A 15000-nucleotide genomic window follows, 5' to 3' on the forward strand; every position below is an offset into this window, starting at 1 on the left:
TTGTTTGAGATCTGTGGGGGGCGACTGGACGTGATTGAAGAAGAGTCAGAGCATCTGGACTTGAGCCGAGACCCCAGCCGCATGGAGGGTCCCGCTGTGGGGGGCCAGGGCAGAGGCGCCACCCAGGTCCAGAGGGGGGCGCTGCAGCGTTTCTCTGTGGACACCAACGACTCCCTACGATTTGAACCCTGCGACACGCCATCTCCCACCGGGGCGGATGACGGGCAGGACGATGTGTTCAAAGACACAGAGGTAGAGTCGTGAAATGGGAGTCTCAAAATAGTTTTGATTTTGTGGGAGAGATGGACAAAAACACAGATAACAGAAAATCTAAATTATAACATCAAGTATATAGTCTGCAATAAAAATGATTAAAAACAGATTACACATACGCACTTCCGGCTCCATTGACTCCAGTTAATTTTACATTGAAAAACTGCTGCCCATCTGTCTGTAACTACTGCTCTCAGGCTCGTCATTTTGGTCTTAAATCGTTTGCATTAACCCGCTCTACATGATCAGCCTCGCTCCTGATTTGCTCTTTGGTTGCTATGATACTCGTGGTCAGATTTCCAAATATGCAACTCTGCTCCAAACGCCAAACACTATGAGTGACGTTACATTCAATCAGTCCACTTCTCCGCGCTGATTCAACCGCACAATCCATCCCCCCTCCACTCCTCATCTTCTACTTTTCTTTCCACACCTCCGTTCAGACTCACCGCAGTGTGAGCTCGAGCCTTCAGCCGCTCAGCACTGGAACACACTTCCTCTTCATATTCCAACTCTTGACTCTATTGACATGTTCAAATCTCAGTTAAAAATACACCTTTTCAAAGCTGCTAACCCTCTCTAATTATAACTTTTGTACTTTTGTATCAGTTTTTTGCCCCGCTATTACTGTAATACTGTATTAAAATGTATTTTTTGTATTTTTATTTTATTTATTTTTATTCTTTTTATTTTATTTTAATAATATTTATTTATGTATTTATTTATTTTTATTTATTTTATTACTATTATTATTTTATTTTATTATTTTTTTTCAATATTGCCCAGCCCTAGTCTATGGTGGGCTAGTTTCTGGATTAGTCTTAGTATAGTCTTGGAATAGTAAAATTTCATAATAATTTTTCAAATACTGGACTGTGTATCAGATTTTTTAAATTTTATTTTTGTTTATGTCACAGAATCAAAATGACGTGATCCGTAACAAGCTCCAGGAGAAAGTTTCTGAGATGGAGAACTTTGCTGGACATTTGGAGGAGATTTTTCTGACAGTGGAGGTAAATGTTTGTGTTTATTTAGATGGTACAGTATAAAGTTCCACAGTCTGGCATTAGACACTTCTATTTTGCAGTTAACAGCAGTTTTTATCACTGAAAAAATAAAATAAATAAGTGCATCCTCACTGAAACTTGAAATGAACTGAACTGAAAAATGTCACATCCTGAAACCTTCCTGGAAAAACAATAACATCTCCACTGCACAAAAAAGTTTTTAAAAAAAAAGTTGTATTTTAATACATAGGACTAGACTAGAACTAAACCAGGACTAGACTAGAATTAAACCAGCACTAGACTAGAACTAAACCAGCACTAGACTAGAACTAAACCAGCACTAGGCTAGAACTAAACCAGGACTAATCTAGAACTAAAAAAGGACTAGACTAGAGGACTAGACTAGAACTAAACCAGGACTAGACTAGAACTAAACCAGAACTAGGCTAGAACTAAACCAGGACTAATCTAGAACTAAAAAAGGACTAGACTAGAGGACTAGACTGGAACTAAACCAGGACTAGACTAGAACTAAACCAGAACTAGGCTAGAACTAAACCAGGACTAGACTAGAACTAAACCAGTACTAGGCTAGAACTAAACCAGGACTAATCTAGAACTAAAAAAGGACTAGACTAGAGGACTAGACTGGAACTAAACCAGGACTAGACTAGAACTAAGCCAGGACTAGATTAGAACTAAACCTGGACTGGAACAGGACCAAACAGCACATGGGTGTCATGCTCATAATCTGTTTAACAAACTCATTGTAATTTCAGGAGAACTTTGGGCGTCGGGAGCAGCACTTGGAGCAGCATTACAACGACGTTCTTCAGACTTTGTCCCAGAGATACGACGACCGAGCGGCGGCGCTGCAGGACGAGAAGAAGTCCAAACTGGAGGCTCTGTATGGACAGCTCTTAGACTGTGGCCGCGCTCTGGACTCCTCCAAAGAGCTGATCGAGAGCGCGCAGGAAGTGCACCGTTGTCATGACAAGAGGCTGTTTCTGAAGGTGTGTGTGTGTGCGTGTGTGTGTGTGTGTGTGATCATTGTGGGGAGAGTAATACAGTGCACTCATGATTCCATATGATGCACAAAACATGGCTCACAATACACCATCATTTTTTAAGAACCAAATATAACTGCAGTATTTCTTTGTTAAACCACTTCTTGCACAAAACGTTAATTTGTCATGTATTGCATAAGAAAAAACTAATAATAATGGAAAAAAAAAAATTGTATTATGGGTTATATTTATTTCAATATTTTAGCACACGCCTAATAAAAGGTAAAAGAAGCACATTTGGATTTTACATAATAAAGATGTGATGTTCATGTTGCTTACAATTTAATGTCATTTCCACAAAGACTTTTACTGTTTTATACTACAGCACTTGAACTAACCACTCCTCAAATCAATTCTAATAGTTCTATTCATTCTTATTATATCCTTGTGTTTTTGTTTTTGGTTGCTGTGACAGATGGTGATGCCCACAATCAAAAGGTAAACAACAGAAAATGTGCAAATACTAAAACTTTAAACTTCACACTGTATAAAGTCATTTCCTCTTGTGCAGGATTGAGGACTTTGCTAAAGACGACATGGATCTGACCCTGTCCACGTCTCTGGAGTTCACCACGCCCCTCTCTGATCTATCTGATGTTAAAACCATGATGGACTCGATCAACGTCGTCCCAGGTTTGAGCCAAATTTCACTTTCAACCTGCGAAGATAAACACTGTCAAGACCGAAGACGTAGGCTACAGGATTAAAACAGTCCAAAAACAGAATTATAACTTACTTTAGATGTAAAATTTAACCAGTATTGGTGACTAAATGTTAATTATTGGCAAGTAAATCTTTAGAAAAACAAAAACTATTCTAAAGGTTGAATAACTTTTCTGCTTTTCTCCATGGAGATGTTATTGAACCTACCAGTAAAGTTATATAGTTCCCCTTTGAATAAACAAGAACATCTAAAGTCTAAAGTTCGAAATCTAAAATCTAAAATCTAAACCAGAGTGATCTAAAAGTCTTACTGTTGTGAAAAGGTGCATATAATTAAGGCATGTGAATAATTGGGATCTTAGAGTTAGTTTGTAAAGTTAATATGTTTACACTGCAGCTTAAACTCCCTCTCTGTCATTAATCAATTACTAAAGTTCAACAATTATCATAGACTGCACAAACAAGTAGACTAAGTGAGTGTGACGTCACCCACAGCGTTCGGCTCCGGTCAAACGACGCTCATCGACGCTAGCAGTTATAGCGCCGATTTGGAGCTGAGTTCCATATTTGGAATTCCGACCACGAGTATCATAGCAACCAAAGAGCCAATCCAGTGCGAGGCTGTTGAAGGTAACGCCTCTTCCTGCCTTCTCGCCGCTTAGCAACCCTGTCAATCAAACCTGTTCCTAACGCTAGCGGAAGTGACCTCGGGGACAGAAGGCGCCTGATTTGTCTGTTATTAATGTTCATGTGTCGATTTACGGACACAATATCGAGATAATCGTGTAGGATCACGTAGAGTGGATTAATACGAACATTTTAAGACCAAAATGACAAGCCTGACAGCAGCACATCATATTTGGAACATGGCGGCTAGCAGGTTATCTGTGTCTATTTATATATACAGTCTATGGTAATTATACTCATCTATATTACTATTATTATTTACTTTTTACTTTTTCTTGACTACATTTGAGAGCAGGTATCTGTACTTTCTACTCCACTACAATTTTGAACTGAAAAGTAAAAGTATTTTTTTGTGATTGTGTGAGACCTGCTAAAAAAGGCTGAGGAGTTTAAACTGGGGCTTTAATACTTTTACTTAAGTCATTTTTTTCACGTGACACTTTTACTTTTACTTGAGTATTTTTGCTCTGGTATCTGTACTTTTATTTAAGTAACAAAATTGAGCACTTCTTCCACCACTGTCCTTGGGTATGTACTAGTCTATGTGTCTTATAATTGTTCTGATACAGCTCAAGATCGTTCTAAAGCACATGTGTCAAACTCAAGGCCCGTGGGCCAAATGCGGCCCGCCATGTCATTTTATGTGGCCCGCGACAAAGTAAATTAAAAGGTGTGACTGTTTTAATATGTCAGTTTATCATTAGATACACAGTTTAACAGCCATTTTTTCATATCTATGCAAATCCATATGCAATATTTGCAACTTGAATAAGTAATAAATATAGAAAAGGTTAATAAACAAGATTCAAAAGTAGTTGCATTTATTTTACATTAAATTTGGTTACATTTAGTGACATTTATCTTACGGTTAGTTACATCTGGCCCTTTGAGAGCGACCATTTTGTTGATGTGGCCCTTTGTGAAAATGAGTTTGACACTCCTGTTCTAAAGGTATTCAGGGAAAGTTCATTTCTGTCCTGTGAATGTGACTTTTTTTAGTATTGATATGCGTCTGATTTTACTACTACCTTGTTTTGTTTTGAATCAGCTCCGTCAGCCCCGGTCATCAACCCTCAGAGTCCAAACTCGGCCTCCCAAACGTCTCTTCGTGTTTGCTGGAGCCTGTTTTCAGACGACACAGTGGAATTCTACGAGCTGTACTACCGCCCTGTTCTGGAGGACTGTCCCGCCTCCGACCCCTCTGCCCCCCCAGGTAACACTGCTTCACCTCCCCCTATCCCTGTCCACTGCTCTGTACTTTATGATTATGTAAACGATTCAAACTCTGGGTCACATGGTTATAAAGCAAATTACCCATGTATGCTATAGTTTAATATAAAGTAATGAGGGAAAAAGCATAATGTGTCTTTATTAAGTGAGATTTATGAAGTTCAGTCTTGTCTTGTCTTATGAGCACGCCCTCTGCTGGTGGGACACTTTACCTGCAAAGGAGAAAGCAACCAAATCTCCAAACTTCTAGATATGCTTTACTGAAATGCTAATAATACTAATAATAATAATAATAGCATCAAGCCCGTCGATGGAAATTTGCAGACCCGGGGCCGGAAACCTCAACATGGGGCCCCTCTAATATAAATGAACCCCTCTGTCTCCCCTGAATGCAGTACTTAAAATAGAGTCCAAATAATTTACTTCATTAGAAACAAGAAACATCTCAAGTAGTTATATGTTTCATTTTGTATTAATTTTTTACTCTTATTTTTCATTTAAAATCACAAAATACACAAACGACCACTCCCAGCATAAATACTCACACCTACACAAAAATAAATAGAGTCATACCCCTGCCTAGGCCTGTCCCAACACATTTTGAAGTGCGATATATTAAATTAAAAAAAGTAAATGTAGGTGATAAATGATAATATTGAAACCAAAGCATAAAACACACAGGTTCCATTTAAAGTATATTGAACGATAAGCCGATATAGCGATTATTGTGACTGACATCCGCCCTCCATTTTGTCTTCTTCATATGATGTTGCCATTAAGTGCATTTATGTATCTTATATTTTGCAGTGAATAAGGTGAAAGTGAAGGAGACTCACTGCACTGTATCAGATCTGCTGCCCAACGCTCAGTACGAGCTCTGGGTAACCGCCACCAACATCACCGGCATCAGCCCGGCCAGCGAGAAGGCCCTCTACATGACGGGTAAAAGAGAGGGATTAAACCGGCATAACAATACACAATTATACACACATTTATTATATTGTAAATCAGGCATGCCCAAACTGTGGCCCGGGGACCAAATGCGGCCCTCAGACGAATTTTTCTTGGCCCATATTACTTTAAACAGTACTTTGAACTGCACATTTCTGCAAATCTGTTTTAGCGAGCCCATATCAAATATTTAATGTGTCCCGTTGAGGATGTAAGAGTGAAAAAAGGTCTAGTGGTTCAGTCTAACTTGTAATAATAACGCAGATTTGAAGTATTCACTGTATTGTCGACCACTCTATGGCCCTCAATCGGCCCTTAGCTTTGTCTGTGTTTTTAAATGTGGCCCTTAATGAGAAAAGTTTGGACCCCCCTGTTGTAAGTATCAAATAAAATGTGCCAGATCTATTATTTAAAATATCAGAATCTTAAGAACATGGGAAAAACAAGCATGACATGAAAAGAGATATTAATAAATGGGAAAAAAAAGCTCCATTGACTTGACTCCAATTCATTTTACATTGAAAAACTGTGTCCCCTCTCTCTGCAACTGCTGCTGTCAGGCTCGTCGTTTTGGTCTTAAAATGTTCGTATTAACCCGCTCTATGTGGTGCTTATGTCGCTTTCGCCGCTATAACTGCCAACCTCGATGAGCTTCATTTGACTGTGGGTGGCGTCACACTCACGTAGCCCAGTTCTTTACACAGTCTTTGTAATTAACACAGAAAGTATGAGAAAAAGCCAGTTATTAGTGCTAATTCTGACCTGTGCTTGTAACTACGATTTAAAGATTTTTAACAGGACTATTCAAATGCTTTGGCTGCTACAAATTACACACCGTGCTCCGTTTTCTCAATTTAGACTCTTAAAACTTGTTGCGAACGAAAGAAAAGTAGTATTTTTCTTAACCTGTGCTGATCTTTTTTCTGCTGCTTCTACAAACCTGAGTTAAGTAGAACAAAATGGAGGGATCTTTGAGTCATTATCAAGAAAATAATATTTAAAAAAAAGTAAAAAGTCCAGTTTGTTTTATAGAAAAAAGGTGACAATAAAAGAAAACGTTTTTGCAATGGTATAATTATACTTCTGAAATTTGAAGACACAATTATCATGACCAAAATAACTGCAATTAATGATTATGTTACGATAATTATCAAAGCTGCTGATAGTTTAAAAATGTCATGGATATTAATAATTATAATTTGAATATTATGAAGAGGAGAATACTTTGTTATAAGTGAAAACAACAGTGATTCAGGGAGAATTTTTTTTTTCCTGCACATTCTAGCGATGTAATGATGTTTGTAATGATGTCTTTGTTTCCCCACAAACGATTAATGTTGACACTTTTTATCACAATAAAATGATATTATTGTTTACTGTCCCATCGCTATCGGTAACACTATGAACCCCTCTCCCGCAGTGCCCTGTCCTCCCGTCCTGAACCAGAGGGGGTACTTGAGCTGTCCCGAGGCTGCTCTGATCCGCTGGGAGTCGGGCAACACAAACCCGGTCGACTCCTACACCGTGGAGATTCGAGAACTGAGCAGCGACGGAGCGGAGAGCGATGTCAAAGAGTAAGATTAAAGCTTCACTGTGGAAGTTTTGCTGTGGGAGGTGCATACGGGGTAAATGGGTACATGGGAAAATAATAATAAATCACTATTTTTCCTGTATTTTAGGACAGTGCAGCGCCCCTGGTGGTACATGGGGCCCTCTGCAGTCCATTTTTTGTCCTTCAGGTTAATCATCACTTAGAACTTGAAACAATTTGTCAAGTTTTCCGATTTTCCGATAAAGTTTGACCCTAAATTTGACCTGATGAAGCCAGGGGTCAGATCTGGTGGCACTTGGTTTAGGATAATTGTTATTGTCTTAACTTTGAAAATGATTTAAAGGCCCCACATTACACTATTTATATTCTGATCTATGTTTTAACGTTGTTTCCATTCACACATTTAACACACAAACCCTTCATATTTCTTCTTTCAAACAGAAAACACCCTGTTGCACATTGTGATGTCATCATGTGGTAATACAGGAAGTGCTCACCTGTGTTTTTAAACTCCACGCACCTTCACTAGAATCATTTGGGTCATTTCAGTCCTGGAACTACCAATCTCTAATGAAAAAAGTTAAAAGGAGCTGTTAACTTGAAATCTATCACTTCATGACATCACAAGGTGGAACGGAGCTTAATAATTACAGATTTAGTCTATTTGCGTGGCTATGGGCAAGCACTGTACTGAACTCATATTTATTATTCCCTCATTTATTTTGGTTTAAACTATGAACATGAGTTTTCTGGGGCTCTGACAGTTAGAGAGCTGCTGATTCAAGTCACACTTTGTCCCAGAAAATCTATATTTAGCTCCGGCTCCTGCGGCGACGTTCCACACAGCGGAGAATACTGTCCTTGTCACGGGGAATTAGGGTGAGGAAGTCTGGGATCATTAGTCAGCGGTGGACTGCATTAAGTGGGCTTTGTTTATTTCTATGTTTAGGGGTTGTACAAAGGTTAAGACATAGACCTGGATAATTGTGTTGTAATTTAAAACGGCTGATTTGCAGAGTTAAGACGGACTCAGATAGGGAGGAGGGAAACAACAATAAACTAGACATTAAGGTTCACTAAAACTTGCCATTTATTCATTGACAAATAGTATTGTTAATCAAAATAATAACAAACAAAAGTGTGCCAGATTTGCTGAAATATGTTCCACAGTTTTTCATATAATATTCTACAAAGGATTAATTAACACAAAAAACTAAATTCAATCTTAACTAAACTCTGACTAATTACAAACTATTTTTAAATGATACACTTCAGTACTTTATACCTTGTACCTGTTTTTTATTGGGAGTGATTGACAGGTGGATTAGCCAATCAGGGACAGGCATAGTCCGTCCGTATTGGAAATAATAAAGGAAAACAAATGATCACAGGGGCTGGATTTCTGTAGAATTAATGAGTGAAGCGCTAAACTCTGTTCATGTGAGGTGAGAGAAATTTGGTTTTACTTGTAATCACAGGTGACCAATGAGCTCCTTCGTTTCACATGTGTCACGGAAATAAACAGATCTGATTGGTCGATCACATTTGACCGGGCTTGAGACGCAGCGGACCAGACTGATATCGATCTGTATACAAAATGCACCGGTATGTCAGTCTGGAACGTGTGAATAGATTCTGATCGTCATGGTAAGAGCCCTAAAGTAAATTGTAAATGGTCACGTCTTTACATAGCACTTTTCCACCATCAAGGCGCTCACGTCCCTTTACATCGAGGACCACTCACCCTTTAACATGTGAGCACACACTGGGGGGTGAGATGGGTTAAGCGTCTTCCTCATCATCCGGTGGAGCTGGGATCATTTACCGTACATTTTGGACTATAAGCCGCTACTTTTTTCCCCACACTTTGCACCCTGCGGCTTATACAACAGTGCGGCTACAGGGGGCGCTCTAACAGTAAATGCAAAAGTGAGACATGGGGAAAGATTATGAACTGATGCTTTTCAGACACAAAAAAAAAAAAAACCTTCAGTGTAACATCTTTCTGTGTAAATATCACATGTTCGGAGGATCGAGTCCCGCTCGGACCAAATTCTGTCATTGTGTCCTTAGGCAAGACAAGTGAAAGTGGTGTGTGTGCGTGAATGATAGGTGTTGGTCGGAGGGGCTGATGGCGCAGATTGGCGGCCTCGCTTCTGTGTGTGGAAATGAATGAATAATGACTATAGTGTAGAGCTTTGAGAGGCTTTGAAAAGCGCATTACAAGTGTAAGCCATTATCATTATTATTATTATTATTATTATTATTAACACAAAAACCTGCGGCTTATATTCAGGTGTGGCTTATATATGGACAAAATTGATTTTTCTTTTCAAATTTAGCTGGTGCGTCTTATATTCAGGTGCGCTCTATAGTCCAAACTTTACGGTATATCGAGAGCGGGATTCAAACTGCCAACTTTCAGATCAGTTTACAAACGCTCTACCAACTGAGCTACTTTTTACATCAGCTCATTTTATTCCTAATGTGGACTTGGGTTGGTCCAGTTCTTGTCCTGCCTGGTTTTGGTTTTATTTTAAGATTTCATTCTGGTTTACTCCACTCATGCCTCTGTTTTTACTCTGGTTGTCCCGTAGGTCGATCGTGGCCGTTCCCTCCTGTCAGTGTCTGGTGCAGCTGCATCCGGGACAGTCCTACGTCATCTCAGTCCGAGCTGTGAACATCGGGGGTCCCAGTGAGAGGAGCCAGGGCCTCACCGTCCACACCACAGGTCAGGGCAGTGGGTCCCAACCAGGGGGTCCTTTCAAAAGAATAGAATTTGAATATAAAATGCTCACAGCCTCGGTAGTGTTTTTGTTGGATCATTTTGCCACAGATATTATTAAAACACTGGGGGGGACTCAAGGAAAGAGTAGAAATGTTAGAAATGAATGAAGTAACGGCGTTTGTAACTTATATCTTCTCTTAAATAACCATGGCATTATGTTATTTCCACGATGGAGGGGCAGATGTGGACTTTTTTGAGCCGATACTAGGCCTGTCTCGATAAATACTACATCCACTTCTCGTTCAATACTTGACAGATGTTGTGGGAACTTTTCTTTGTACTAGTGAGACATTTTTTGATAATTCTTCTGTTCTACGATAAGATTTGACTGGTGGACTCATGACTCATTATAGACACAGACTAAATACTTAAGTGCGTTTTTGCAGCTCATGTTTTTTAACGATATTACACATTTAGAATATGATTCAGGAGATAATTCTGCTTTATGGTTTGGTTTCAATATTATAGTTTATCATCTATATTTACTTCAGCACAAAATCTGTTATCGTGACAGGCCTAGCCGATACCAATACTGATATTTGACCTGTTGCTTTGGCCTTTAACTGATATTTGCCTTTAACTGATTGGCCTTTTTGATATATTGTAACTTTTAAAATCCATAATAAGACCCAAAAATGTATCTAAACTTGAAAAATGAAGTTGTAAAGATCACAAATAGAAACTATAATCTATAAAATAAATATATTTAACTGGAATATAAAATAATTTGAGCACGTTTGTGTAAAAATACAGCCATATAACACTCTTCTATGTTCAAAAGGTGCACACAGAGAATGGGGAAGCACAAAAATATCAGTATCGAATATCAATATCAACCAGTGTCGATATAGATTAATCCGTATCAATATCGGCCAATACTGAAACAGGAACCGATCCTTCTGCGCAGGCACATACTTCAGTCTCCTGGAGGACTCGTCCCATCACTGTCTGTGCTTCTCTGAGGACACGCTCACCATCAGTTATGGATACGAGGACCCACCCCTCAGCGCCATGGCCTTTGACGACACGGGCTTCACCAGGTATACTGCAGTTTGTTTCATAGACATTCAGTTTTGTTTTGAACTCTTTTGCAAAGTTCAGCCAAATTCATATGGAACTACGCCAAGGTACTGTTGAAAATAATCCAGTCATCCAGAAGTGACTCTTGAGGCGCTCGTCTTTCAAACCCAAATACTTCTTCATTTCATTTGAAGTTCAGCAGATACATTTCAATCACACAGCTAACCAACTGCATCATTTTCCATTGGATGCCAGTTTCCTTGTGCCCTCTGCTGGCAACTATAAGGACAATCAAGAGCTGCTTTTTCATATGTATGGATTATTAGCTGTAGAGTTTAAAGGTCCTATATTGCAAAAAAAAAAAAAAGGTTTCTTGTGAGATTTAAGCCATGTTATAATGTTACCTCATCAAAAACAGACCTGGAGTTGTGTTTTGTTCCATTCACACGTCTGAGTAACACTTTATTATTAGTCTGTGACATCTCCAAAGCTCAAAATGCTCTGTTTTTAAATTCCAATATCAAATTAACAGCTACAATTTACATTTCGTTCAGTTGAGATAGGAAATTCCAGGGCTGAAATTATCCAAATGATTCTAGTGAAGGTGTGTGGAGTTTAAAAACACAACTCCAGGTCTGTTTGTGATGAGGAAACAACATAGATCAGAAAATAGTGTAATATGGGACCTTGAAATATCTATGTCCAAAAAAAAAGGCATAAAAAATAATATTGGACTTTTAAATGGGAGCGAATAACACGAATACTTGTGTTTGTTCTGACTTCAGGTGTGTGGCTGTTTTGGGGGAGCTGATCCCGGTCCGAGGGTGTCATTATTGGGAGGTGGAGGTGGACGATGAGACAGAGTACAGAGTGGGCGTGGCTTATGAAGACACAGACAGGAACTCGTATCTGGGAGCCAACAACACGTCCTGGTGCATGAGACACATCCTCACCCCCACACGGTAACGCTCCAGATTACATTTTTACATACATTTACATATGGGTCTGTACTGATCAGCAGTGGGAGGTAACACAGTAAAAGTAGTACTGTACTTAAGTAGAATTTTTAGGTCTAATGTCGCTACCTCCTCAAAAATATGTATGGAGTTTAAAAACACATTGGAGCACTTCCTGTATTACCACATGACATCACAAGGTGGAACAGAGTGTTTTCTGTTTGAGAGAAGAACTTAGCGGAATGTGCAGGGTTTGTGTGTTGTGTGTGTTTGTGTGTGAATGAAACAAAACACAACCCCAGGTGTGTTTGTGATGAGGAAACAACATTATCACAGATATCAGATTCAGTCAGTTTTACAGTGGATACTTTTACTTAGATTTTTTTCATGTGGTACTTTTAGTTGAGTTACTTTTTACCTCTGTATCTGTACTTTTACTTAAGCATCAAAACTGAGTACTTCATCCACCACTGATACTGATTATATAAAAACTATTGAGCTTAACAATGACTTCTTTGAAACTATACTTATATTTTGTGAGTAAATAATATTGTGAGTTAGCAACAAAATAAGCAACGTTTTTAAGAAATTCTAAGATGCTGCAAGAGTCTGACAGCAGCGAATAATCTACAGGGGTACAAGTTTTTTATTCAGTTTTTAGTTTTCAGGAATTTTACCATATAATTAAAAAAAAAATGAAAATACACATTTGGATTTGGTGAAGTCTTTTCATTTACTTGTGTATTGGATAAACAGCAGTGACAGTAGTGAGTGTTTGTCCACTGATCCAAAGGTTGACAGTTCGAATCCCGCTCTCAAAATGAACATCTTTGGTTGAGCGGTCAGATCTACTGACCCACAGCTTGGCGGTGTGATTCCAGCTCCCACAGATGAATATGTCACTGTGTCGTTGGGCAAGACACTTAACACACTTATGTGTGTGTGAATGGGTGAGTGGTTCCTTGATGGAAAGTGCTTTGAGTATTTTGAAGTTGGAAAAGTGCTATATAAAAATGTGACCATTTACCATAAAATGAAATTGACCGGATGTTTCCTTGTTTAATTCAAGGTTGAAGACCCAATATCTATTCACCTTTTTCTGAAAGTTGCTGTGCGCACTGCCATCTTCATTTGGGTTAAATTATTTTTGCATGGTGCTGCTGATCTTGACGACAAATAAGTTCTATAGGGATTACAGAGCCGTTTTTAAGCTTCCCAAAGAATCAGTGCAGTCTTGACTTGTTGTTCCAAACATTTGACACAAACCAACCTACTTTATATAATATTTAGGCGCCAAACGGCATTTCCACTAAACTGGAAGTACTACTACAAAGAAACCTTTATTCTACTACAAAGGTTTAGTTGCATTTACCGAAAAAATGGTCTGGCAGAATAAGGTCGATACAAGCTAACAATTTGTTTCCCTTTCATTTTGTAGACATAAATATGAGTTTCTTCACAACGGTTGGAGTCCAGACTTGAGGATCACAGTGAACCCAGTCCGGATCGGAGTGGCTCTGGATTACGAACATGGGACCCTGTCTTTCTACAATGTGGACCTCAAACAGCACCTTCACACTTTTCAATGTCACTTCAGGAGCTTCGTGCATCCGTGTTTTGGTCTGGACAACCCGGGAGAACTCAGCATTCACAACGGGATCGAGACCCCAAAGTTCACCTTCATCTGAGGGGCTGTTAATGCTACTGATCTATAGTTGGGGAGTAGACGGGGGAGGGATAAAAGGGTCTGTTGTCCCGGGCCCCAGAATTGGACCTTCATCCTATTTATATTAGAGGGGGGCCCATGTGAGGCTTCCCTAAACTTATGTGAACGGGCCTGTCTGTAGGACTTAACTAAATTACATGTTTTCATACATAACATTGTACAGTGAAAGAAAAATTTAAATCTATCAACTGGACAAAAAGTTGTAGGCGTGAACATTTTTAAAGTGTATTTCATAACACTCAAAGATGCAATATTTTATTCAAGCTAAAATTTCAAAAGCTTTTGGAGTGGTTTGAGTGAGATCTGGTCACAGACTGAATTAGTGTGTTCAAAATTACAAATAAAAATGTTATGTGAGGCTTGTCCCAGGTAGAGTCCTGGTGCAGGTGGATGGTTGATAAACGTTTGGTGTTGGGATGTCTTTGGGATTTACTGAATGACGCAGGAGGTTCTTAAACTGAAAAAGGAAAAAGCAAGATTAAAAAAATATCTATACGTAAGAATTTGTAATAAAAATTATAATAAAAATATGGTCTGTTCATTTCACTGTCAAGTAGGAACTCATTTATAAAGAGACTGATCCACACAACACCGTGTTGATTACACTTTCTGCAGGTTTGTTTACATAATCCTGCATCTGTTCTGCACATTATTCACGACCAAAGTGTAGGCCTGTCATGATAACAAGTTTTGAAGTGCAATATAATGACTCTGAAAATATCATGGTAAACGATAATACTGAAATGAATTTGGCAGCTTAAAAAAAACAATCACAGTAAGCCCTTTTCAAAGTGAATCATTTTAAATGTAATGTGGCCAACAATATATAAATAGAGCAATGAAACACTTAAGTAGTTTGTTCTAGTATCTATAAAGTGTTATGTTAATTGAGCCATCAGCAATTACTACAGAAACATTTTGAACGTGTTAATGTAGACGCGATATATACTGAGCCTGAAAAAATATAGTTCATCTAGCACAGGAGTCTCCAAAGAGTGGCCTCCAGTGTGCCTCTTTGTACTTTGAGGGGGAAAAAAAAAAACATTTAAGGAAAAATGTGGGGTTTTAATTTAAGTTTGT

At 38.7% G+C, this 15000-nt stretch overlaps 1 protein-coding gene across 2 annotated transcripts in view; it reads left to right on the forward strand.

The window, feature by feature from the left end:
• LOC117392549 (fibronectin type III and SPRY domain-containing protein 2) overlaps window positions 1-14440 on the forward strand; it is a 16070-nt gene extending 1630 nt beyond the window's left edge. For both annotated transcript variants that reach the window (XM_055231003.1, XM_033990647.2), the window contains 12 exons: window positions 1-252; window positions 1191-1286; window positions 2060-2293; window positions 2763-2785; window positions 2859-2980; window positions 4746-4910; window positions 5735-5869; window positions 7299-7452; window positions 10028-10161; window positions 11126-11258; window positions 12024-12200; window positions 13633-14440. The exon at window positions 1-252 is cut by the window's left edge and continues 17 nt beyond it. In XM_055231003.1, coding sequence (XP_055086978.1) covers window positions 1-252; window positions 1191-1286; window positions 2060-2293; window positions 2763-2785; window positions 2859-2980; window positions 4746-4910; window positions 5735-5869; window positions 7299-7452; window positions 10028-10161; window positions 11126-11258; window positions 12024-12200; window positions 13633-13882 — 1875 coding nt within the window. In that variant the 3' untranslated portion in view covers window positions 13883-14440. The remainder of the gene's footprint in view (window positions 253-1190; window positions 1287-2059; window positions 2294-2762; window positions 2786-2858; window positions 2981-4745; window positions 4911-5734; window positions 5870-7298; window positions 7453-10027; window positions 10162-11125; window positions 11259-12023; window positions 12201-13632) is intronic.
• Window positions 14441-15000: the final 560 nt, after the last annotated feature.

Source organism: Periophthalmus magnuspinnatus, chromosome 3 (genome assembly GCF_009829125.3).
Source record: "Periophthalmus magnuspinnatus isolate fPerMag1 chromosome 3, fPerMag1.2.pri, whole genome shotgun sequence".
Lineage (NCBI taxonomy): Eukaryota > Metazoa > Chordata > Actinopteri > Gobiiformes > Gobiidae > Periophthalmus > Periophthalmus magnuspinnatus.